At 40.9% G+C, this 27251-nt stretch overlaps 1 protein-coding gene across 2 annotated transcripts in view; it reads left to right on the plus strand.

Annotated features, from left to right (window-relative positions):
- TAF3 (TATA-box binding protein associated factor 3) overlaps window positions 1-26561 on the plus strand; it is a 118606-nt gene extending 92045 nt beyond the window's left edge. For both annotated transcript variants that reach the window (XM_086744758.1, XM_086744768.1), the window contains exons 4-7: window positions 3566-3648; window positions 19193-19448; window positions 23566-23672; window positions 24432-26561. In XM_086744758.1, coding sequence (XP_086600884.1) covers window positions 3566-3648; window positions 19193-19448; window positions 23566-23672; window positions 24432-24546 — 561 coding nt within the window. In that variant the 3' untranslated portion in view covers window positions 24547-26561. The remainder of the gene's footprint in view (window positions 1-3565; window positions 3649-19192; window positions 19449-23565; window positions 23673-24431) is intronic.
- Window positions 26562-27251: the final 690 nt, after the last annotated feature.

Below are 27251 nucleotides of genomic sequence, written 5' to 3' on the forward strand. Positions count from 1 at the left end.
TCACAAATTCCCCATTTTGTCTGTCTGCCCCTCATGCCTGAGATGTTTAATCAGTATTTCATTGAGAATTTAAGCAGAGATTTCTATTTAAGCCAAACATATATGTATATAAAATAGAGACAATGAGTTGCTTGTTCTTCATACATTCGATTTTGCATTTCTTCTGCAAATCTCTATACCCGGTTTGCTTTAGAGCAATATAAGAGATACACAAACAAATACAAACTGGTACACCTTCAGTATAGACTGAACATATATATATTAGGAAAAGGAGTTCAACAGTAATAAAAACTTGGACAAATTAAATTGACAAAGCTGCCCATTACCTTGGCAAAAAGTCCCTGTCAAAAGATAAACTTTAAAGCTAGAATGCATGAAAGAGTCCCCAGATAGAATTAAAATTTAAACTGATTCTTGATAGATAAGCTTTTTTTAAATCCACCTCTTTGCTGCAAGTCAGGATTTTAAAAATAAATTTCCCCTTTAAATCTCTTGAGCGATTTTCATTTTTTGCAAGGCCGCACTGCTGGTGTCCTGGAAAAATGGAGAGTTAGAGCTTTATCAGTTGGTGCCCTGAGGTATGTGGCAAAGAAGCTAAATCCTTGAAGATTAGCAAAAAAAATGCAGCACATGGCAATAAGGGGCTTATATGACTACTAGTATTAGTTCAGGTGAAAGAAGTATTGCTTATACATAAAACTGGACAAATCCACTGACAATGTATTTTTAGTTAGCTACAAAGGAGTCTTATATTGCTGGACTTTACCTCTTTGGTGATGTGGGAAGCTTAGTAATCCACTGTAAATGCTCTTCTGCTGGCCCCAATTCCCAGTATTACTCCAGAATGCTGCTCTTTCGTTTTAACCCCTAAAAGTACATGTTTCCTTAATTTAGCTTTTCGATCACACAATGACTTATTTAGCCAGCAGTCGTGCTCTAAGAGCAAATGATCGAGTTACTGCTCAGACGCTTAACCTTCCACGGCGTGTCCACTTCAGAGGCGTAAGCGCAACCAGAAGGATGAGTTAGTGGGCTAGCTGCAGCTTCAGCTCGTGATGGCCAATAGAAAATACCAGATTTCTATTTCTAATATTGCTATACTTAAGCAAAAGAGCAACTTAATGACAATATTACCGTTTTTTAGTATTGTTATAGTTATTACCTAAGTGTGCATCCCATCCTGTTGGGGAATTGAAGCTTTTTATCAAGTTTTTACTGTAATTTTGCCCCAAGCTGCTGAAAGACGCAGAACAGCAACCAGTGCTCTGCCTGAATGGCAGAAAGCAGACCCTGAAGGCTGCATGCCAGAAATTTTCGGTGGTGGGACCGAGGAAGAGGAGCTTTTACGTAGGGCTTGCCCGCAGCTCTGAGCTCCGCAGTAAGTGTTGGGGTGCTACCCTTGCAGCCAGAAAAGGACACAGTGAGCTGAGGTGCTGCCTTGCATGCGGTACCAAATTAAAAGCAGGCAGTTGAAAACAGTTACACCCCATTTGTATGATGGAGATTACTGGGTGTGGTGGAGGAGTGACTGAGCAGCTCGCAAGGCGGCTGCTGACCCAGTTTCAGCTAACCTTAATACGCTGAGCTGTAAACTAAAGTAATTGAGGAACTGCTTCGTGAGAAATAGAGCCATCTTTGCGTCGGGGCAGGGCTTGTCAGAGCTGCCCCAAAGTAAACTGCCCTTACTTGTCAATCAAAATCCTATCACCGATGTGGAGGAAAACCAGAATATCCAGGATATAACTCCTTAATTCTCCCTCTGCTCCAGTCACACAAACCGTACACACAAACCCATCTTGTAGAAAGATGCTTCCTCTCCTCTTGTATCAAAGGATAGGATTCGGGGTTGTCATGGAGCCCGGTTTTCCCCTCACAGCAGACTGCAGTGTTGATATCTGAGCATAAAGAAGTGTTTTATGTGCTTTTCTTCTGCCACGTGAGTCCACACCACCATTGCTTAGAACATCTTGGTGATATGCAAATAATAATACGGAGGATGGATGACATGAGTAGGATGACAGTGTGCTGGAAGCTAAGTAGCAATGCTTGTCCTAGGAAGTTTTGTATTTGAAACAGGAGCTACAGAGGAAGGAAAAACCTGCAGGAAAAGAGGTAAGAAAATCTAAGGCATGTGCCTGAGCCTCCTGCACACAGGGTTCCATTCCGTGTTTCTATCCCGTGGACAATGCTGCAGGTTAAGGCGCCAGGAAAGCAGTTAAGAGACTTACCTATGGAAAGTGGGAGTGAAATCGTTTCAGGCATTAGGAGCTCCAGAGGAATAAACCTCTTGCAACACTCCAGGGGAATGACATAACAAAAAAAAATCATGCTATATAAACAAAAGACTAGAGAGAGACCTGTGAAGTAGCTAATACATATCCGTGGAGAGCTTTATTGAAAAGCATGGTTAACTGTGTCAGAACAAAAATACTACTCGGGCTGCAGCCCTTCTCTCTCTGGAGTAGACATCTCCTAATGAGCAGCTCCGATTCTTTGGGCAAGGTGCGTGGCACGGGACTTTGTCATTACCATTCCTCAATGTAAGTCCTAATTGAGTCCTCCCACTCTGGCCTGCTGTCTCCTGCGCCGCTTTCTGTGGTTTGAATTGATTGTTTGCCCTCCCTTTCTTTATGAAAGCTTTTTAAAACAGGTTTCTCCCACTGAGAGTTGCTCAGGTTTCCATTTAGTGTGTGCGTCCTATTTTTGTCTCTTTAAGTGCCTGGAACAGATTCAGCTAAGTGGTTATTTTATTAAATACAATGATTAGTCTCCTTTTCTTACATATATATATAAATAAATATATATGAAAATTGTATATACATTTTTCATATATGTGGATATAATTTGAGCAACTTATGCCCGGGAATCATTACAGTGTCAGCTGTAAAATCTGGAATTATTCTGTACAGATTTTGCAAAGCAGTAGCTCAGTGGGAGTTGGTAATTTTGGCCGATACTGGTTCAAAGAGTTTTAAGGACATATTCAGGTGGCCTAAACTCTACCAGATACCAAGGTAGGAAATCAGACCATTTGAAAAATAGCCATTAGAAACCTCCGCCTAATTGCATTAAAAAGCAGTAGTTCTGTTACATGGATAAGCACTCAGTGTTGATGCTTGGGGTTTATTTGCTTCCTCTGCATCTAATTTGGATTCAGGAGGGTCACAGTAAATTTATGTGATGAACCTGGGAAGTAATTTAATTTAAATCTCAGAAAAAAAAGTGCGAACACCGGTGGGCACCTATCAAGTTTGAGTACTAAGGTCAAAGCATTTCATGTCATTGTTTAGAAACATGCTGGGGCTTTTTCTGTCTTTAGAAAAACACTAAATCAGGAAGACTTGTTAACAAAGCATATGAGGAGGTACTAATTCAATAAAATTTAAGTTGATTTTTTAGTCTAGGTTTCATATTTCTGATGTGCTATGACTCCCAGCAAACTCTGACCATCCATGCCACAGCACTAAGCGTGAGAGAGCGGTGACCAGTCTGTTATAGGTCTGTCTCACTAAACTGATATACTCTGGTTGCAGTCTTTGATTGATGATTGTGTTCCTTTGTACAGATAAAGGTGGAACCAGTTGTTCCAGCTCCATCACCGGTTATTCCTCGGTTGACATTAAGAGTGGGTGCAGGCCAAGACAAGATGTAAGTACAAAAAAATTCATGTGCAAGGTATATGTTTACCTCCATTCCTCCTCTGTCACTTGTGGTGGCTCTTATTTTTAGTGTGAAATGCTTAAAAATTAGGGGCAAATGACATTCATCAGCTATGACATCTTTTGAACGTTCTAATGAAACATCAAGCGGAACACTTACCAATAAAAACTCTTTGGATGTTTTGCCCTTTTTCTTCTACTCCCCAAGTGGGACCATCATCTTCCATCCATCCTACAATGTTTCCCGGTCCATGCCTTTCCAGGGCATGGATTCCAAGACTCCATCTAGACTCGTGTGCTGCCTCCGGTGGCATTTAGTGAGGCTTCCATAATGGATGGTTATCCCTAGTGTAACCTACAGCTAAGTTTCATAACGCTTTTCACCTAACAGTTGGTTTATGCTTTAAAACATAACAGCTGAAATTCCTTTATACGTGTCTGTTTTATTATAACTGTTGATGATTATTCATGAGTGTACCTAGCGCATTTCAAATGTTGGTTCATTAGCTCCCTAATTATTGGGTGCTGTTGTATAAATAATAGTTACTTTGTACCGTATGAGCATAAATAGGATGATCCCTGTCCTGAAATCGTACGGCATAAACAGGTGGCTGGAGAGGATGGGGAAACTGTGCGTTACTGGGCTTTTCAGACTGGCCCTGTGTATGTATGTAAAGGTTTTCTTTTAATCAGGTTTTTCATATTGTTTTTAACAGTGCAGAGCACACTTTCATGTCTGATGGTAGACCTGAGCACCAAACAGAGTTTTCCTTCCCATTCATCACATTAAATATCACTAATGTAGTTGTTTCTCTTTGTAGCCTTTCTGAACTAAATCTCCTAATCGATAATTTTTCTGCTTTGTAAGTTAAGTGGCATTTTTGATTATTATTCTCCTTTTCTGTGCTGTCTTACTCCTCCCTGGTGCGTAACTGTGACTTTTACTTGTTTGAAGTTGCTATGGGACTTCAGTCATTTCTTGGTTTCTATGGGATACCCCCACCCCAAATATCAGGGCTTTTTCCTGCTCTTCAACCGTTTCTACTCTCTTCCTTTCGCAGTACTTGAGCGAGATCTAAAATTTCTGTGCCTCCTCTTTTTCAAGGACTGTACAAGTGTTTATGGGAAAAATTAAGTCATAAATTTATGTTCTGAAGCCATATTTCAGCACCAAAGAGTTGACTTTGCTTCTCATCTTATCTCACCCCGATCTTTCTCATACCCATGCATATTTTGAGAAGGGACTTCAGACTCCATGTGCTTGCTGCAAATCGTATGGGTACATCATCATCAGCCCTGCCAGCCTGTAGGTGTCAGAGATACTGACATCTTGTTTTATGGCCTTTTGGGAAACTCACTTCTATCCCAGTTCCCTTTGTGCATCTTTAGTGGCACCTTGACCACCATCTGAGGACCCCAGATGTTGTGACCCTTAGCATGGCAGAGCCTAGAGTTTAAGCCCTGATTCCAGGATGGGAGATTCACAAAGCTTACTGAGCACAAAGTTTCTAGACAAAATAGAGGAGAATTAAACACCAAGGCCAAGATGTTCAGGGTCAGGGGAGTGCTGGAGGCAGCTGGTAGGAAATGCTAAAATGTGGTTGTGCTCCAGCTCTCTGCAGCATCTGTACTGGGCCTACGAGGGGAATTTCATCTTCTCCACATGAGTTGTCCTTGAGATTGGTTTAGGCTGCATAACCAAACAAAGTTTAAGTCTTTAGTATTCAGTCTCTAGTTGCTTACTGGTTTCCCTTTTCTGCCTTAAATATTTCCCCTCACTGCCCCCCATACTGGCACCCTAAAGTTGTCCCAGTGTAATGGCTGTATGACCCAGTGGCACCTTCTAGGCAAACAAGAACTTGTGGAGCTTTGTAATAGCTTTTAGGATTTGTCGTAGTTTTTCCAAGGCAAAATCCAGGAAGAAATTTGCCATTACACAACTAAATACAGTTTGTGGCACTGGGTGCTGTTTTCTGTTTCATGTTGATCTGGTGTCTAATGTGACAAGGCTCACAGTAGAGCTCTAGCTCTCCTGCTCTAAATAATACTTTCACTTTTGTCCTAAACAATTAATATTCAGCCAGAACTCAGAGCATATTTTAATTGTCATGTGTTGTGATCATTATGAAAAGGACTGGTGTGGCTCTGAGGCAAAGCATTACGTAGCTGTGTAAGGCTTGGACCTCTGAAGTAATACCAGGAGTCTCTGCGACCTTTGTTTGAAGTTATTAGTTGAAAAGACCATAGTAGGATCATCAGCCTTTTGAGTAGCTCATAGCAGGCAGAAAAAAAAAAAAGCTATGCTTTTGTGCTGTGTTATGTTAAGGGATAGTTAAACTTTTGTTTCATCTGTGTTGATAATGAAGTTCTGAATATCTGGTAATTATAATATAGAAATATTGTGTTTCAATTAGCTTATCTCTGGAGTTCATTAGCATGGGATTGTTTGAAAATACTATGAGTGGCCATGGAAAGGTATGAGAAAAGTTTCTGGAGATTCATAGAATTTGATAAGTAAAAACTGGATGGAATAATGAGTTATTTCAATTTCCTCTGTTAAAGAGAAGAGCTGCTTGGAGGCTTTTGGAAGTCCTTCAGTACCTGTTCAACAGAAGGTTGGTTTGTTTGAGGGAACTTCGTCCAGAACATTGTCTTTAATGGAAGTACTCAGAGATCTTGGTGAGGCCACAGTGTCTTTCAGGTGTCTGAAGAAAAAGTGTCAAATTGATGGTGATTGAAATGGAGATTTGCATCACACCATAAACACAACACAAGGACAGCAGCACAGGTTTACTCAAATAATGCAGCAGTGGTGAGGAGAATATCTTTCCAGTGTTTATTCTCTATCATTTTGCTTCTTGGTTCCTCTGCTTGGGCCAACGTACAAAGCGGTGATGGTAGTGGCAGACAAGTCTCCTTCTTTCTTGTTCCTGTGAATATGAGAGTGTATTGCTCCTAGATTGAAAGTGATCTCTGTGTTCGAGCTTGTCTGGTGTGCAAATATTCTTAAAACACACATCAGTTCAAAAGAGACAGCTCTTAATAACATTAGGTTAATAGACATGAAAATGTACCGTTGCTGAAGGATGGAGAAACCAATATTGGAAAAACTGTTCTGCTTTAGTTTTTTTTTTTTGCAAGTGTTTTAACTGCACAGTAAAACAAGAAGAAAGTAGATTATAATCAAAGCATTTCCATCTTAGTTGTAAACAATTACAGCAATACTTGCATGGATGCCACATTAGAAGAAATTTACTGGATTCCATTCTAATGCAATTAGAGCTAATTTTGTTCTTTAAATGAATAAAAGGTCAGCTAGTAAATCTAGTTTATCTCAAGTCCAGGCTTCAATAAATTGTTTTATTTAATTTGTTGTAAAAGATCTTATCCTTAATGGGCCTAGCTCTTATTAGTTTGCTTGGGTTCTAAAATATTTATGACCACCTTTTTAGATATGATTTGAATGATATGTTGGAAGGGTTTTTCACTGCTTTTTTTTTCCACTCCAGTGTTATCAAGGTAGATTGGTAACTGAGTTAGTATAGGAAGGAACTAGAGATGTTATCTTTTTGAAACAAAACAAAACGAAAAACCACAGCTAGTATAGACTTTAAAGTTTTGTATCAACTGCAAATGATGAGCAGAATTTAACTTTTATTCAATTGCATCATCGTTTCTTTTTGTCTAGTTATTTTTAATACACATAAGTTTTTTAAAAGCATATCTGTTGATGAGGTGTTGACATTCCAGCTGCTACCACAATTGACAAAAACTTCAGCAGAAGTATGTGCTGTAATTTTTGATACTTCAGATAAATTTATTCTACATTTAAATACAGGTTTTTTAAGAAAAAACACATGGCTTGTAACACTAATGCCAGACCACAAAGCAGATACCACTGACTGGTTGCTGTTTCAGTACTCCTGTGACTTAGAAGCAGGATATACATTTTTAGTGAAATCAGGTCTCCAAATTTACCCTAAAATGTTGAGGTTTTGCTCCAGACTCGTACTGCGTTGTATCATAGCTCTGCCATTGCAGAGAACCTGAAAACCAGACATGAGAAGGGGAAAGACGGGCATTTTAACAGTGTTTAACCTGTAAACATGACCTGTCACTCTAATGAAGTTGCCCTTTGCCTTACATATTTTTAAAATGACTTTCTTCCCCCAAAATCACACATATGCTCAGATATGTCAGCATATGTGTCTATAAAAAAATGTATATTAAATAACCTGTGGATTGTAAAATAAAATCCTAAAAGGATTAAGGGATAGAAAAACTTTTGTTATCCAGATATTTAATTGACTCCACTAAAGCTTTTTATCACTTGGTAGGATATTATCAGTCCAAAGCCTGACTTAGGTTCGTCTGGAGGCTCACTCGACTGCGTGATATCCCCATGACAAAAGCCACCAGCATAGCTAGCTGATATCCTTCGTAGGAAATCTCAAAGCCAAGTAGCAATATAGACCAAATTATTTTGTTACGAGTAGATGTGACCTCTTTGTGTAATATTGGTGACATAGAAGCATGCTTCTAGGGCTGAGACAACAGGGGAACCTGTCCTATTGCTTTCTGTTTATTGCACAGAGTTTCTGTGATCATCCATCTAAGAACGTCTACCACAGTAAGGTGCTCATAGCACCTATTTTTGTAAATTAGCAAAATAGCGTGTGTGAAAAAACTGAAGCCTGAAAGGAAAAGCAGCTTGAGAAAATTTCTCATTGAAGTTATAACCCTGCCTGAAACACAGCTGGACTGTTGGAGGAGTTTATTTTTCATAAATTTAGGTGGTTTGAGTCATCACTGCTTCTTCCTCAAGAATTCGTTATTTTAAGTGGAACCACAGTTGGACAACAGAATTGCAGTAAAATAGTTCTTTATTCATTTAAAATTCTGTAAAACTATTATCTAACCTGTGGCACGCAGAGAGTACCACCAAGCTTATTGTAGGGTAATGTTTTCCAAAAAAAGATGCCTAAATTATGGATTTTCTGTCTGCAACAAGCTTAATTTACGTTGGAGTTGAGCTGCAAACTCCCCAGAGATTTAATTTTCTTGAGAAAACTACACACACACATACACAATCAGACTTTAAAAGGGTAATGGCGCCAAGGGAAGAGAGGAAGAAGGTATTAGCAAATCCATCAATACGCTTTTTATTGACCTGGTTGAAGACAATAAATTAGGCAAGGACTGTGTTGGTGTTCCCCTTAGCTCATTGGGGATCTGTAGCTGCTACTGTAACATGATTATGTATTTTTGGAAAACTGCTCAAACTCCCTGAGAGTTGTGGAAAAAAAAGCTGGCTGTCTAAGACAGGACTTTGCTATTAGCTTCAATTAAACTAGAATTCTGCCCTGTGTAGTTTCCAAGAATGTATCTTATTTTTACAATGTCATCTTTGGTTGATATTCAAGGAGCTTTAATTTCTAATAGAATTATTCTTGTAGGGGTAAATCAGACCATGTGAAGAAACTTTTGAACTTTGGGTGCTATTAAGTGGAGAGCTACTCAGACTTTGATAATTTAGATTACTGTCTTCATAGTGTTTGCCCACAATAGCTGAATAATGGGGTTCATTAACCTCCTTGTGTAGGCCTATCCAAATTGTTTGCCTCCAGCCTTGGCTCCCTACGTGTGGCTGGGGAGGAAAGGACTGGCTTTTTATTGACTTGTCAAGCCCTAGGTTTGCGTTACTGGCCAAGTAGCTCATGACCCATTCCATTTATTTCACTGGTTTGTGGTGGGGAAACAGGTAAAGGAATCCTACTGGAAGCCCCTCCTTCCGCACGTTTTTATGAATAAGAGCAGTGTTTGGAGCAGTTAAGGCACCGTGACCAAATCCTCGGAAAGACGTAATGCAAGCAGCATGGGGCTATTGTGGGACACAGCTGTGGGCGGTGTTGGTTACCGTGCAAGACATTGCTTATTCAACAGAAAGCTCTGGAGGAGACCTTATTGTGGAATTAAATAGGAGGGAAAAAGTGATACTTCAGGGAGAAAAATGTAGAAGGGTAAACCGCTGTTTGGGAAAATTAAACAATAGAGTTCAGGCAGTGAAAGTTTGTATTTATTGCAGGACTAATGGGTATCCCAGTTATTTCACAGTGTAGCACTTAGCAGCAAAAGACCACGTTAACCATCCGTTAACAGAATTAACTCCCTGGGTGTTGATCCAGCTTTTGCTGTAAGACGGAACAAAGCGTGTAATGGTGAAATCATTTTTGATATGATCAATAGACCACCTAAGTGAGGAGGCAGAGGAATGAAAAATGATCTTGCTCCTCTCCGAGGCTGCAGAGGTGTGCTTTAGGAATTCCAGTGATCTTTACGGCGTTCATAAATCTTTGTGCGTGTGTGTCTGTGTGTGTATATACATACCCGCATTTTTCTGTTCTGTAGTCTTTTAAATCATAAGAGCTGGAGGACTGATTTTCAATGCCTTTTTAAATGCTGAATGTATTTTAATGAAGATACTGTCTTGGGTATGATTCATATCCCTTTCCCAATTGTTCTTTTTGAGCGTAACATGTTGGCCCCAGTCCTGCAGTTAAATCCCTATGTGTGGTCTTATATCCATCCAAAAGTCTTGTTCACTTCAGTGGAGGGTCCTCAGCCTCTCCCTTGCTGCAGGATTGCAGCTTTCACATGAAAAAAAAAGTGAATACCATATCCCTTTTACTAAAACAAGTACATGATCATTTTTGTTTATATTTCTAGATGATTTAGAAGAGTTTTTTCTTCCTTGAGTATGAGTTATTTCCAACTTCAGATGTAGTCCTTAGCTTTTTTCTTCTTCTTTTTTTTTAATTACTGAAGCCACCCCAACTAATTATTCATCCTGTTTATGGTAGGCTGTGGCAAATTATTTTCATTTTGCTGCTGGCCACATTGGGTGATGACTGCAAAAGTGAATCCATAAAAAGGCTTGAGTCATTAGAAAACAAAACAACTTACTGTGAGATTCTTTGATTTTGTTGCTTATTACTCAAGAGTAAAAAAAAATGTATACTGTATACCACAATTAAAAAAAAAAAAAAGGAAAATACTTCAGGCAGGTTTAGACACATAAGCGAATTGCTTGTGTAAATGAGCATGAGCAGCTGCTCTTATAAAGCACAACAGAAACCAATCAAATATGTGTGAAAGATTAGGAAGGCAGATGGGTATTTGTTTAAAAAATAGACTGTGCCTCCACGGAAGATGACTGCAAGAGAAAGGTATGGATTTGTTCCTGTATTTGACAGAGGTGCTTCTTTTGATTCACTCTTTTGTTGACATTTTTAAACAAAAGTGAGACAACTATAAAGACCGAAGGATTTATGGTGTAGTTCCTGGGAGCTGGAAGTGGACAAGAGGGCTGAGGAGAAGTAGCCATCCATAGACACAAGGAGAAAAGATGGTCCTACCTGAATTTAGTGAAGTTGTCCTGTGAGCAATTGATCTGTAGCTGTACAGAGCCTCCAAGATCAGGACCAGCCGGTCTGCTTGATTCTTGCAAAAACATGTCTCACTAACAAGCTGGAAGTTTTCTAAACCCATACTGGCATAATTTTCCGATTCTGATTTACTTTAGGTAATAAAATTCATCTTCTACACTAGTTGTTATTAAAGAGGGTGGGTGTAGAGCTGGTATATGGGCAACCTTCTAGATCATGCATTCCATTACATTTCCGAAAAGAAATTACAATAAAGGGCAGTTTGCAAGGAACACGTAAGAGAAAGTTTGCAAAGAGCTCATTGGCATAAACGTATTTTACCAGCTTCTGGTTTTGCTGTTGAGAGCTCAGCAGAAGGGGATAGTGCCAGGTGGTTTTCACACCGAAGCTCTGAGCAGCTTGTTATTGATGATAAGAGAGAAAAGAAGATGAAAGATACTCAGGCGCCACGCTACCAGCTCAGTTTTGTTTTGTCAGACTGGTGATGAACCATCCGGAGATGTAAGTCAGAACGGTGAGAAAGAATGGGAGGGAGATTTAGGAGTCATCGACAGAAAGGTGTTTGTGGTTGTTGGGAGAAATACTCTGGTGTAACAGATACGGAGGGCGGAGGCCTGGGGCAGAACTCTGTTTCACTTAAAGTACTGGAAAAATAAACAGTAGAAAGCCTGTAATTCAATTTCAAGAGTGCAAATGTCCATAAACCAAAGGAGTTGGCTAGAAATGTCAGCTGGACTGAAGACCTAATGGATTAAAAAGTGGTGTTTTCTGTCTGTGGGAGGGGGGCAGTTCTAGCAGAATGGCTGCAGAATTAATTGTGTGAATAACTCCTTCCAAAGGGATGTTGGGAATAAGCATCTTACCTCTAGGAGAAGAGAACTGTTAGCAAAGAAGTTAAATCTTCAAGGCAAAAGACTGTGGAGGTGAAGTCAGGCTCAGCAGAAGTCAAACTGAATTAGATGTTATGAAGGATATTAAGCAAATAGGAAAAGAGGAGAAGAAGGAAGACCACGGAAGTGAAGACAGAGAGAAGATGAAGGATAATATAGGTATGAGCCAAGAACAGAAGGAATGCTTTCCTTGTGATCCTATGTTCATTCTCTCCTTTACTGAGGACTAGGACAGGGTGGTTGATGGTGATGAAAATTACCGTAGTGAATTGGGAAGCAAAATATTCTTAACTGTGTTTTTTATAAATAATAGGAAAAACAGAAGTGCTGAAGCAGGGAAAAAAAAGGGAAAGTCATCTAGACACCTGATGACAGCGGTGCATATAATTATAAACCACATTTTAGAGGAAGGGCTGCTCAAAGGCTTGGAAATAAATGGAATAAAACACAAAATGGAAGTAAGCCATACCGATAGATTTGATATCAACCTTTGATAAAGCAGCTGATTTTCTAGATTAGCATAGTGCAGTTGGCCGTCCCTGCGAGGGATGTGGCTGGCAACGGCTGATTTTTTGCCGTGCATCTCAGGTATCAGTTTCCACCACCAATGCAGTGAGCAGCTGCCTTCACCATCCCCTGCAGAGTGATTTCTTCTGAACTGAGGAAACAGTCGCTGTGTGCAGGATCAAATCACTTCCCCTCCAAGGGAAAGTCTCAGCTGTGATGGAGAAGAGGTGGGAGACTCGCATGTGTGTAGCTGGAGTAAAGTTGACATCTGTCCTACCACCGGAGAAGGGATGCTCTCTTCTGGATGAATAAAAGATGGCAAATCCAAGCTGGATTTCAGGAAAACATCTAATACTATCACACAGGACATTCATAGTGATGCCAGTAAAGACGGGATTAGCTGAGGAACTACTCACTACTAAGGAGCTAGCTCAAAGGAAGATAGCAACTGAGAGTTTTAAGAGAGCTTACCTAACCAGAGAGGAGGTTACTAGTGAACATACTCAAGGATGTAATTCAGGACTGGTTTGATTTAATAATTTCATTTAAAATTTTGTCACAGAAGGAGGTAGAACACTGATGCCTTTTGTGGGCGGGAAGGTTGCAGGACCGTGTCAGTACAGATGAAGATCTCATTATTGTCTGGAAAGAACTGCATTTCCTTGAATAGAAGGGAAAAAAAATTGTATTTAATTCAGTAAATGAAAAATTGCAGGTAAGGCTTTGCGTTTGAAGTTTACCAATAGAAACTTCAGCCAGATGAAAAGAGCTGATCATCAGTAGGTGTATCGCTACGGTGGGTGCATTAAGTGGGTGAGGGATCATTGTTGATCTCTGAAGGACAGAGTTGCCAACATGGTACAAGTGTGACCGCAGGATGAATTGCAAGAGAGAATTTTAGCAGATAGTGGAAGTGTCCGGGCCATCATATGAGAACCTGTTGATATTTCATCTGAAATATTATATTCACTTTTTGAAGGCAGCTTGTATTTGGGAAGGATGAATTGGGAAGAGCAGGTGCAGAGGAGGGCTTGGAGCACTGTTAGGAGGAGCATAGGGAAGTCTCTGTTATGATAGGAGAGGAGAGCAACTTTGTGTGTTTAGTCTAGCATGTGAAGAGGGGATATGATTGCTGGCTACAAATACATCAGGCAAGTAAACATTTTGGAGGGAGAAAGCTATTTAAGCTAAGGAACAATGTTGGCACAAAAACAAATGGGAATTAATTGGCTATGAATTAGAAGAGGCTGGAAATTAGAAGAGGTTGCTGTGCCACCAGAGCAGTGAGATCCTGGAGCAGGGTAATGGTGGGGACAAAAAGATTAACTGGTTTTAAGATGAAGCTCAATAAACTTGCGAATGGGATTAGGTGACACAATGCCTGCGAAACCACTAGACTCATTTGGCTGGGAAAGGGTGTTTGCTGGGTTTTGCTGTACTGATGAAATGGAGAACGGGCTGTAGGGCTCCATGTGCACCACTGAAGGTCAACACGCTCATGTGGAAGTTGTGCTGTTTCTGTGAGACCCAGCAGTGTCCACAGAAATGGATGATGTCTTGGAATAAGTGTTCAAAGTTCATTTTTACTGGTAGAGAAGAAATATCACATCAGAGACAATTTATCACATGAAAATATTTAGATTTTTTTTTTTTATTTCAAGTTGAAGAACTGAAGTCTTTTCACTTGCAGAATTGCTGGGGGCTCCACTGGAGGTCTGATACATTTTGGCACTCTGCACATGTTTGTCATGGCGTGTATTTATGGAGCGTGTATTCGCCCATATGACTTGTTTGCACAGAATAAAACATTCAGCAGGGCATAAGAGATAAAAACTAAATTTCCCTTTCTAAAAGTGATATGGGAATTAGCCTACATTACAGAACTTAAATTACATTGATTCTCCTCCAGGGCTGGAATAAAATTTTCAAAATCGCCTCTAATCTGTGAAGAATCTAAACTATATGGAATTCTTCCTAATTCCACTGCCTATTTTTGACACTCTTACCCGCAGGTGTTCGAGTATTTCATTTTTTTCTGGTGCAACGATCTCAGTTCCAGGTGTGAGATTTTTCGGTAATAAAATAGTTACAGCACTTGACTTTCTAGTGTTGAGGAACGTACATTGAATCATAGAACGGTTTGTGTTGGCAGGGACCTTTAAAGCCCATCCAGTCCAACCCCCCTGCAAGGAGCAGGGACATCTTCAACCAGATCAGGTTGCTCAGAGCCCCGTCCAACCTGGCTTTGAACGTTTCCAGGGATGGGGCTTCCTCCTCCTCTCTGGGCAACCTGTTCCAGTGCTCCACCACCCTCGTTGTAAAAAATATTTTCCTTATCTCCAGTCTGAATCTACCTCTCTCTGTTTTAAAACCATTACCTGTCCTGTCACAACAGGCCCTACTGAAGAGTTTTTCCCTGTCTTTCCTGTAGGCCCCCTTTAGGTACTGGAAGGGCGTCAATAAGGGAATATCAATACGAATAGATAATAATATCACTCGTAATAATCCAAGTGACTTGTGCTAGTTTTAATTGTGTCAATGCAGTTGATGATGTCATTTTACTACATACAAAGACCCCTTTAGCTCCTGCTCCGTGCTTAAAAATGGGTCATGGGTTCAGGAAAGAATTAGGACTTTTCAAATGTTGTTTTCCCTTTGGGCAGAGAAGACAGCTTCTTTGGAGCTCTGCCTCTGAAAAACAAAGATTGCTGTGATTTTTTACTAGACCTTTCGAAGTACTGATACAGTATTTTTTTGGAGCTCATCACCCGGAGCAATCATACAGCCCTGTGGCTCATATCCTATTTTTGAAAAGCCATTTCCTTTCAGTGCACATGTCTTTTCCCTATGTTTATATGAAGCAGTCAATGGGGCTTTCAGCCATAAGGATCAGAATGAAATCAAATAAATGACTTCCAAAGATAGGAAGCCATTTCACACCTTAGAGCCTCATTTTGCTCCTTATGTAGTGTTCTACAGCTCATGCCAGTTAGAGCCCATTATAAACCAACTGACCTGTCGCGACGCTTAAAATCCTGGTAGAATTTGCACTTTGCCTGCAAGCCAGCACTTTGTTTTCATCCTATTTGGGTTTGGATCTGTAGCTGTGAATGGGGTGATTGCCCCGGAGTAATGATGAAAATGAGTTTTCATTCACTGTACCATTATGAAGAGATGTATCGATACATGCGTTCAATTATAAATGCACCGAGGTTCTGTAAGAAATACAGTTCCTACGAGCATTTAAAAAGAAATCTGAAGTTAATTTTGGTTGGACACAACCAGATACACAATACTTACATTAATTCTGGGTTTTTTAAGGGAGTGGTAACCTTTAGTTATGATATATAGAGATTCTTATTACCACATCTCTTCCAAGGGTTTTCTCACACCCCTTCGTTCTGGAGGAACTATTTTGATTCAAAAACAACTTTAATTGACTTTTTATCTTCCAGTACAGAACATGTTTGTGATATATTGTCAGGCAAGCAGCCTGCAGAGAAACAGAATTCTTGTCTCGGGCCTCTGAGTGTGTTGATGGTGGTTGATGTTCATTTGTATTTGATTACCTCAAAAATTATTAATCCAGCCCCGGTCTTAGAGGTTTTGAATTGGGTTGGGGAAGGAAGTGAAATTTTTGTCTTATTTAGTGTCGTACTTGCAGACTTCTAGTATATAAGTGTTGATTTTGGAAGCGTATGAAAGAATGCATTTGGGAAAGAAGACAACGATATATGTCCAAATATAAAGTTTAAATCCTAGCGGAGACCGAGGTACCAGGAAGATCGAAGCTTTGCTGTAGTGGGTACTGCCTACTTGCAGTGTGCTCTGTGCCTCACTTTTCCTGTCTATAAACCAGAGCTTATAAATCTTGCCATCATTTACATAGTGTTTTGATATCGGGTTTCTATCCGAGTCTGAAGTAACGTTAATTATTAGTCATGGGACTGCTATTTCCCTTTGATTTCTCCCCACCTCCCTATTGCCATGGATGCAGCCCCTTCTTCAGGACGGAGGACAGGCTAAACCACCCTCGCTGAGATTACTCCATCACCTCTAATGGTGTAGCACAAAGCCCTTTATTTCTCCGCTCTGGAGTCTGAAGTCTCTGAACTTTATTAGCCCAAGGGAGTGGTAGGCCCAAGCGTGCTCCGAAATGCCGATCTCCTGTTTTGATAACTGAGCTCTAAAATCAAGATAAACAAGCTGCCCTATATACTGAACGTGTCCTAATTGCACACTTCAAGCAAACCAGCCAATCAATGAGTGTGTGTCGCCCACTAATGAATATTTGTAGTTTTGGAAGATTTCACGTGTGATGTTTGTTGTAGCTTCTGCAGTTATTAGCAAACTTGGCTTTGAAGACCCTGTTCAGGAGGAGAACCTGGCTTTATCTAGACCAAGAAACTATGTAATTTAATTTCATATGTTAGCTGGGCATGGTCACTCTTATTCAAATTATATTAGCTAATACTTCTTTAAAACTGTTTACATTGTGTGCAAAGTTGTGTTTAAAATCCTGTTGGCTGATACATTTCCTAGTCTGGACTCGTGGAGGGTTGACTCCCTGAAGAACTTATAGCAGGACTTTGTTTACTTGGAGGGGGTAGAAGAGGGAGACGGGGATTTTTCAATGATGTTTGAAAGCATCCAAATGACTTTTGCTGTGCCAAATTATTTTGCTGTCTGTCCCTCTCCTTGCTTTTATTATTGCTAAGATTTTTTTTATTGAGAGGTGGCTCTCAAGTCATGAGGGTAACTTTGGAAACCATGAGGGTTATTGCCACCAACCAAGGTCTTAAGTGTTCAGCATTGGGAACTAGGGCTCTCTGTGGGAGCAGTGGAAGGAGGAGGGCACAGAATAAGCATCTAAGTCGGAGTGGCCAGTCTGGCAGGAGCCCCAGGGAGCCACACGCTAAGACTTCCATTAAACCAGAAACACATCATGGACATTCAAGAGCCAAAGGGAAAACTTTCTTGGTGGGAGGTAACAGTGGCTGCTCAGATGTACCCCAGTAACAGGGGAAGGAGGCTGGATTTGATGCGTAGAATTCTCACCGGATGGCCTGGTAATAGGATTTCCTTCCTTCTGCAAGTCACAGACAATTTAAGTTATGAGTCCTGCACTTTGACTCACAGTGTAGCACCTTACTGACACATAGAAAGAACCTGAGCTCCCAGGTTAGGTACCTGAAGCAATCGCTAAGACACCAAGTGATGTGAATGCCTTCAGTGTTGCTCATGGAAAATCATCTAACACCTTTAGATTCTGCTGCACTGTAAGTTTCTAAACTTAGTTGGTTTTGGTTTTCTTCCTCTAGTCACTCATAGTAGGTCCCAGGAGGTAGGTGTGATGCTGCAGTTGGCCAGTTAGGCAGGAATACCGAACCCATTGCTCTGTTTTCTTTTACTAAGTCTGTTTTCACTACAACTTGCCGTAGTTCTGATTTAGTAGTGCAAGTGGCATATCTTGGGAGAAAAACACTGTTATCTCAGCCAAGCATTAAATTCTTTATAATTCCAAGCCTTTCTCTATTGATGGCTTGGATTATTGACTTGAAACGCAGATAATGTCTACGGTAGGAGTGATCCTGCCTTTTGAATATCGTAAGAGAGTTGCAGTAAACTCTAAAGTTGAATTTAAAATTCCCATTGGCAGTGGAGCTGGACTTTCTGGGTCGTCAGAAATTGTTGCAATTTGATTTTTGTCATGGTTTTCTTACTGATGTCTCAGTTTTTTTGCTTTCTTAAGATATGCTCATCTCTGGAATGTCTAACCTTTCTTTAAATTGTCTTCTTCCTACAGTCCCATCACAAATCAATTGCACTCCCACAGTTACCATTCAAATATAAATAAGTTAGTCAAATGATTTACCAAAATGTGGTAAAACAAATAGACCTATGCTGGGTTTTGTTTGAGGTTTGGTTTGGTTTGTTTTCTAAAACATCCTTTTCCTTCCCTTTATGTTTCTAATCTAGAGCCTTATAGTAAGGGATTTTTGTGTCTCGTTGGTTAAATTGCATGCACATCAATACCACTGTGTATCAACATTCATTAATAAACGTTGGGTCCTCTATGTATCCCCCTTCCTGGGCAAGATTATTCTATACTGTGTATTTACTAGAGCTACATCCTGTCTACTTCAGCTACTCGAGTAAGTAGCAATATTTTAACTGCTGAGTATATTGTGTGCGTCATTTATTTGTCCTGACTAGATCCACTGCTGATTCCATAAACATTTGGGGAAAGAAATACCAAACTAGCAAATATTTGGAGAACCCCCTAATGTAGGATCTTAAGAGGATGGTATCGTCTCTCAGCTTGAAGATTAAAATCAGTGCTGTTCACAGCTGATTAACTTTCCTTTCTAATATTTCCCACAAATCGAGCTAACGTAATAAAACTTAACGAAACAAGGTTTAGTAAAGCCACAGAGAATATTTATGTGGCAGTGAGCTATAGAGTGGTTCAGGCAGTCCTGGCATTCACTTTGTAATGGCTCTGGGCTTTATCCTGTCCGATGAAGGGGAGTAGCAACGACAACAGTCCCTGTGTTGAGTTGAAACAGGCTCTTTGATGCCTCAAAGGTGATGTGAATTAGCTGCCCTATATTTTCTTTATATCTAGTCAGTGATTGATCGTTGCTTTCTTTCCCGTCAACTCTAATGATTCTCATTTTTGGTCTTACAGAGTCATCAGCAAAGTGGTGCCAGCTCCAGAGGCCAAACCTTCTACTCCTGTTAGCCGTCCCAAAACACCTCCACCTGTGCCATCACCAGTACCAGCTCCCGTTCATGTCACCCCTCCTCCAGCTCCAGCTCCTCCTCCTCCACAGGCTACCGTCTCACCAGTCCTCATCCCACCGCCCTCTCCAGCCGTCTCAGCGGCAGGAGGCTCCAAAGCTCCGGTTAGGAGCGTTGTGACCGAGACCGTCAGTACTTACGTGGTAGGTAACGCATACTGCCGTGCTTTGTCTGTGACAGTGACATTCATCTCTTGAATTGTTGAGCTCCTGGGTGACTCATCATCTCAAACTGGTGGTACCTGGACTTACAATGTTGCTCTCTATTAAGCTACTCTTTATCTGATCATTGCTTCCATGCGTGTGTTTTAAGGACTTAATTAAAACACTGCTTCTTGGACTGAATTTTTTCCCAGTTCAATGTTTAAGTTTCTTCAAACAAGTCCAGTTATATCCCGCTGGGTATTTTCTGCTAACTGAGCTAGAGCATTTCTTCTTGGAGGTGGAGGTTTTTTACAGATGCTTTCATACATGCTGAATTGAAACCTCAAATGTCAAACTCGCCATAGATTTTGCTGTCAGTCAGGTAAAGTACAAAACCCTCATGCAACATCAAGAATTTGACTTAGCCCTCATTTGAAGTGTGGAGAGTCCACTAATCTCTTTTCTGGTTTCCTCAGCGTACAGAAATTGCAAATGTTTGTACATCTTCGAAAGTCTGCAGATAGTTCATTAGTCTACTGTTCGTTAGTCTGTTTGACACAGGCTCAGAGCTTGGCCTCTGTCTGATAGCGCTAAGACTTCTTCAGTCCCTTAGAAAAGCCTCCCATCCAACATAACGTAGGAACGTGGACATACCTCTGGCACAACTAGGATTGCTGTGCTACTGGAAATTTCTGCTTCAGATGCAATGTGAAATGGAAGTCGTGACCGTTTCTGGTCATTGAAGAGCAGCAGATACCATGAACAACAGTAGCAGTGTTGTTACCCTCCCTGTCCTGGCTGAGTTCCAGCTTGGTTGGTGACACCTTGCTTATCTGTAGTGGGTAGCAGTTTGAGAAACTTGCCATTTAAAACACCTAAAACTTGCTCTTATTACAGAGTTTCCTGTGCTTTGAGTGCAACATAACCATGATTTTTCTCTTTTTTTTTTTTAATTCCTGTTTTAATAATGATTCTTATTCTAAATCTACCCTGCCCTTTCTAATGGAAAAGCTGCTCTTCCCCGCTGGACTTAAACTGTTGTGTCATGTTACTGGTCTCTATTTAAACAGCTGCTACATTTCACTCCAGAGTTAGTTACAGCACTAGACGACCGCACACATGCTGTGCGTATCTTTAGGGTGCAGGATACACATCCTCACCTTCTGTGTCACAGGTTTAAATGCAGCGTCCCTCTTACGTATTACAGCAGTGCCCAGAACCCTGGAAATTCACTCTAAGAGAGAAACATTTCCAAAATACTATACTACTTCCCATTTTCTTCAGTAAGCATTAAAAGCAAATAATTAAGGACACAGAATTGTTGGAGCCAGTCCAGAGGAGGGCCACAAAGGTGATCGGAGGGGGTGGAGGACAGGCTGAGAGAGTTTGGGCTGTTCAGCCTGGAGAAGGCTCTGGCGAGACCTTATAGTGGCCTTCCAGTATCTAAAGGGGGCCTACAGGAAAGACAGGGAGAAATTCTTTAGCAGGGCCTGTTGTGATAGGACCAGGGGTAGTGGTTTTAAAATAGAAGGAGGTAGATTCAGACTTGATATAAGGAAGACATTTTTTTACAGTGAGGGTGGTGGAACACTGGCACAGGTTGCCCAGAGGTGGTGGATGCCCCATCCCTGGAAACATTCAAGGTCAAGTTGGATAGGGCTCTGAGCAACCTGATCTGGTTGGAGATGTCCCTGCTCCTTGCAGGGGGGTTGAACTAGATGACTTTTAAAGGTCCCTTCCATTTCATCATATGGTTCTATGATTCTGTGTTAGTTTAAAGAAGGAAAACCTAGAACTTTTCCTAGGTACTTCCAGTGGTAACACTCTTAGCACCGTATGGAGAATTCAGAGGACACATAAGGTCCAGGTTCTTTCTTTCTTTTACAACATTATAGTTCAAACCAGGCCTTTACTGCATTGGGATCCAACTGTGTGCACAGGCAGAGAGACTCCTGATCTGAGACATTTTTAAGTCAAAAACCTGAGGGATTGGAGAAGAAGAGAATAATGAATAACTATTAGCCCCTTGTACGAAGGGAATCCAGGACACAGAATGATGAAATGGCTTTCCCCAGGTCGCACAGGAAAGCTCTTCTAGAGATAAGATTGGAGCCAGTGTGACAGAGGTGCACAACTTCCCTCTGCAGGGGAGGACAGTTAAAAAAAAATACAACAATATGGGATCTCCCTGCAGGATAGCATCTCAGTGAGTGTGCTCTGATCATTAACTCTCGGTGGTTTGTACTAAAATAGCGTTCAGCAGTCATGTACTCTCCCTCCTTCCATGACCCTCGCTTCATTAAGGAAGGAGAAAGTAGGCAGTATTTCTAACATCCTCCTTCAGCAGCCCAAGTTCTTGTTTAACACCCGGGCAGAGGTTTCAATGACTGTAGACCACCCTGCTCATCTTCAGCCCCTGACAGCCTGAGGTAGGTGTTCTGCAGGTGAACACCCCTCCTGAAAAATTTAAGTTTGGGAAAGGTAGGCTGTCTGCCTTCTAATGGGGCAGCATCAGGCAGCGGTGCCTACGCCTGGCACCGCCAGTGCCTAAAACAGGCAGTGCCCTGATGGGGTGCCTGCCAGGTGCCGGTGCCCGTGCCGGAGGACGGTACGGGTGCAGCCAGATTGCTCAAGCAGGTTGTAAAGGGCTGTAGCCGTCAGCCGGACAGCCCACAGCATTGCTTCTCTGCAGCAGCGCGATGCAGCGTCTCCTCCTTCCCCGGCAGGATTTATCCCACAGAAATGACTACAGACCTCTTCACACCAGGCGCAGACAATTTACCTGCGGAGCAGACGCTGCTCTACCAACTTAAAATGACTTTGCAGATGTGAGATCAGATGCGTAGATAGGAATGATTATTGCAATCGGTCAGCTTTAAAATCGAGTTCATGTTATGACGTTACCTAGTCCATTTTGCTGTTGGGAAGAGGATTGTTCCCTGCTTAATATTCCTGGGCTTTGTATGTTCTAGTTTTAAATCACAAAAAAAATGCAGGGCTTTAAGAGGAGTCAGTCAAGAGTGATGTGCTGGTTGCAGCTCTGGTACATTCCTATTGATTTTTCGGGAAGTGGTGTAAGATGTACAGATGTACAGACCACCGTGTAGTAGCCTATTTTTTTTTTCCCCTAAAAGCATTTGGGGCTTTTCATCTACTGCTTTTTAATGTCATTTTTGTAAGCTGTACAGATAGCAAAAAAAGTTATTGCCTCGGATATATGTAAATGCACTGATACGCAAAAGCTGAGAATGGAACAGTTTATGGTTTTTAGATTTGGCGATAATGCGCAAATCTTCATGAAGGAATGATGAAAACAGGGTAATACCCCAGACATTTTGTATTTTGTATCCGCTTCTTTCTATGGATTTCATGACATTTTGCATGTGTGTTTTTACCAAAGAACTGTTAAAGAAACCACTTGAAATTTAAAAATACAAATAATGGGTCTAGCAGGATATAAACATTTTAAAAAATTCATAAAGCTCTGGATATGATAAATCCGGTGAGCAGCTGCCTAACACTGTAAATGATCTGCCTCTCTCGTTTCGTTTACCCTTTAGTAAATTGTACTGTGACATAAATGTCATAAGGGGAATGGAAAGTTACTCAGTAACAACTTTTTTTATACCCTGATCTTATCAGCTCGGTGAAGTTGAAGACTTTGGCTAATAAGTAATGCGGCGATACATACACACGGCCCTGGATATTTCACATGCATGTGAGGCTGTTATCTTACGCAGGAGGCTGCCGCCGTCCCTCGTTCTTGCCATTAACAGGGCAGAATTTAAAAAGCAGTGATAGTATAGACAGAGAAGGAATTGTGTCCTTAAGCCCTGGCTGCTATATGTGAATGCCTGTGCTTAGGTTGGGTGGTATAACTGGCTTTACTGGTTTACAGGACAATACAGAAAAATGCGTGGTTTTGTCGTCAGGTACAGTATAGGAAAATCAATTAAAACATAACGCCGAGCACTTATGATGAGAAAATTCATAAATAACAACAGTGACCGCTGAACAGCTTTGTCAAATAAGCAAGAAACTTATTTTTTAAAAAAATGTAAATTTTCCTGCCTGCTTAGCCCTGAACACCTGCTAACTTTCCTTTTCTTTGCACCAGATCCGGGATGAGTGGGGTAACCAGATCTGGATCTGTCCTGGCTGTAACAAGCCAGATGATGGCAGTCCAATGATAGGTTGTGATGACTGCGATGATTGGTATCACTGGTAAGTTGCTCTCATCCATCCTGTTCTGCTGTTCCCTGGCAGATTTGGGCTGTATTATTAAAACCTTGTTGTTTTTTTTTTTATGGTTCGTGACGCTGGGAATTTTTGAATGGCTTTGCTGTGTCCAATTTAATAATCTGGAAGATATTTTTATCTCTGTTTCTCTGGAATTTGAGAAAGCAGATTTTAAGCTGTGAAGAAGAGTTACTTTTTAATTAATGGGCACTGGTGATAACAGTTGTTTTTGAAACTGCTGGGAAATACTGCTGATTCCAGTAATTTTGTGAGAACTACAGGATTATGAGCACAGTGTATACAGACAGACATTTCAAATTATGAAGCATTGTATGAACAGTAATATAAATGTCAGCTCTTATAAAAGAGTTGCAGGGAATTAATCACTTTTTAGGCGTTTTTTTAAACAGCTACATAAAATCGCAAGGTTTTTTGCAGATATGTTGAAAAAGCATTTGGAATTATTTTAAATCTAACCCATTATAGCTGAAAGTGTGTTTGTAGTTTCTTTTAAAATAACATTTCTTATCTGAATGTCCTTTTAATACTTTTTTTTTTGTTTCAAAGCGAGGGGTTTTTTGTTTCTGTTCAGTCATTATATTCATTAAGATAATGATAATATAATTGCTGTGTTAATTTCAAGGCCAGATCCTGTCTCCCACTGAAAAGTTTCGTTTCGTAGGGTAAGAAACAAAAGTCACGTTACTCCAGTGAGGTGATACGCTATTTTCCTGTCGCTTACAGGCCTTGCGTTGGGCTTACGGCTGCACCCCCAGAAGAGATGCAATGGTTCTGCTCCAAGTGTGCCAACAAAAAGAAGGATAAAAAACACAAGAAGAGGAAGCACAGGGCACACTGAAGACTTTGCGGTGGACTGAAGCCGTGCGGTCGCCGCGGCACCTTCTGCCCCGATTCTGTTGCAGGGGGGACCCAGCCTTGCTCGTGTCTCACCGACCGTCACCGGTTGTGGCTCTGAAGTGAAGCGGGGGCGAGGAGATGCTCTCCAACAGGGGATGTTGCGTTTCGCAGACCGTCTGAGCCCAGGGGGTTGGATTTTGGTACATTCTAATGCTGTCTTTCGCCTACCGAGGGAAATTTGCACAGAGCGATAGGGAGACTTCGGTAGTTCATGGTACCGCTCCTGCTCCTGCGGCTCGGCAGCAACAAAGATGAATGTTGTAAATACAGATATCTGTCCTATTCTTTCTCAATTTGTTATTAATCTCTCTTGAACCTTTGCAGTAAGGTGCTGAGAGGAGGAGAAAATGTAAATTGCAGAAAGTTTCAAACTGAGGAGACCTTCTGGAATGATTTCTGTTGTCTGGATACAGTTCAGCCTCTATTCCTCCTGAGCCAGATAATCATAATGTGGAAATAAAAAGTGGCTGGTAAATATTTTTGTGATGAGAATATATGAAGCTTTTTTCCTTGATTTTTAGTACTAACATAAAATAAACATGTCCAAGCTTTTGTGATATATCTTCTATTTTTAAAAAAAAAAGTTTCTATTGTGTCGATTTTTTTCTTCCGTGTGAATTTATTTCGGTGGACCTGTAATATATTTTATACTTTGGTTTTTTTTGGTTTTTTTTAGTCTTTGTCAATGTACCTTTTCATTGCTTGTACATTTCATTGGTGTGTAAAAAAAACACTTCCCATTAAAAGATTTTCACTCATGTAAATACCTGATATTTATAAAGTACTTTTTTTTTTAATTATTTTTTAGGGCTTGATGATTTTTATTTTCGTTTGCCGGAGAATACAAACCTCGCAGCTATTAAAAGCCCGTGCGACGTACGCCTGTCCTTATGGCTTTAAGGGATTGGCGAGATCTGCCCCAGTGGTGCATGCACGAGGAGGCGGCCAGCGCCGTAATTAGGCCTTGATTCAGATACTTAAACATGTGGTAACTTCTTAAGAAGTGAGTAATCCTATTGCCTTCAAGGAGCCTGTTCCCACACTTGGTTATACATGTGCTTAAATGCCTCCTGAATTGAGAGCTTAGGCCAGGGGGCTCTGCACTTTTAATGGTAGCTACAGTGCATTAATCTGTAGCTGGAACTGAGCTTTTTTGCTTTCTTTTTTTTTTTTTTTTTTTAACAAGTGGTAGTAAGTTGGCCGAAACGATTGGGCTCGTGTTTAGATGGAGGAGATGCAGAATGGCATTGAGGCTGGAAGATGTGTTGCTCTGCTTTGCGCGTCCCCTTGGAAAGACCTGTAAAGCGAATAAGTTGTATTCCCCGCTGAAAATGAGGGCGGAAATTGCAGAGGAAAAATAAAAAAGTCAATATTAGATATTGTGGTGCAATCGATCTCAGAGCTAAATAAAATAGAGGAATAAATTGGAAAAAAAATATACCTCTTGTTTCCGAAACCATTTTAGACTTCATCAGTTAATTTGGGAGTGTTTCTACATTAAACTGTACAGTGAGAAGCATCTGATGTTTGAAAATATGGCCCTTTAACCTGTTGCAGAGATATTAAGAGTTATTTTTTAAATGCGTCCAAATTGGTATTAATGAGCATGAATTAGTCATGTTTTTAAAAGTACCAGTCCAGTTAGAGAAATGAGGCTTTGCTGATATAACTGTTAAATTGCAAATCAGTGAAGATACGGATGAAATTGCTTTATTAGAAGAGTACTGTTACCTTCTTTGTTCAATGCCACCTCATTTATTTTCTGTCCCTGCTAATTACCAGTCAAGAAAGTTCTTGGGTTTGATTTTTTTTTTAATTTATTTTGAATTATTATTTTGACTTGTTGAATGTTGCAAACCTGAATCTTGTTTTTCTCTATGTGTAATGTGCAGACATACAAAAAACACAGTCTTTGGTCATTTCTGGTCGCAAAAATAAAGAACTAGCTTTTGGTAAGTTGTTTATCCATTTCCTCCTCCCCGCCATTAATCAGAACTTCTCACATTTAATCACCTAAATTATTCAGAGTGCCGTGGGAGGGCTGAACTTTGCCGTTTCGATGGCCGTTCAGCTATTTCTATGCGTGCTTTTGCATTGCTGCCACCGGCTTGGTTTCCTACCCCAGATTTTATGATTTTATAAATGACCCCTGTGGCAATAAAACCAAAGCATCATTTTCAGGAGGCTTGTGTGGCTGACAGGATTAGTAACGGGAGAAGGGGCCCTTCACCTCCGGGTCATCGGTTTGAAGCCAGCCTCGGTCCGTAGCCGTGCAGAGCCTGCCTCCCCTTTCACTTACGCTGGTGGGTGTCAGGAATCAATGGTATAAAAGAATAATCAGCTTCCAAAAATAGTTACCCCCTGAGCAGCTGTGTGGCATGGACCTTCCTTACAGCCCCTCGTACCACCCAACGCTGAGCAAGCATAGCTGCTTCCCCAGGTGTTTGTGTTTGCTGCTATAGCTTCACGGGCTGTGTTTCTTCTTAAACTCGGCCAGAGTTAGGGCTGCTCCCGTGGTTCGCTGCTTGATTTTATGGTTAGGCGTTTGTGTTCGTCTGAATCCTTCTATGATTTGGGTTTTGAACATGGCCATCCATGTAAAGAGGGCATGGTGGGTGGCTGCAGGTTGGATTCCTCGTTGGATGT

Source organism: Chlamydotis macqueenii, chromosome 1 (assembly GCF_036417535.1).
Source record: "Chlamydotis macqueenii isolate bChlMac1 chromosome 1, bChlMac1.mat, whole genome shotgun sequence".
Lineage (NCBI taxonomy): Eukaryota > Metazoa > Chordata > Aves > Otidiformes > Otididae > Chlamydotis > Chlamydotis macqueenii.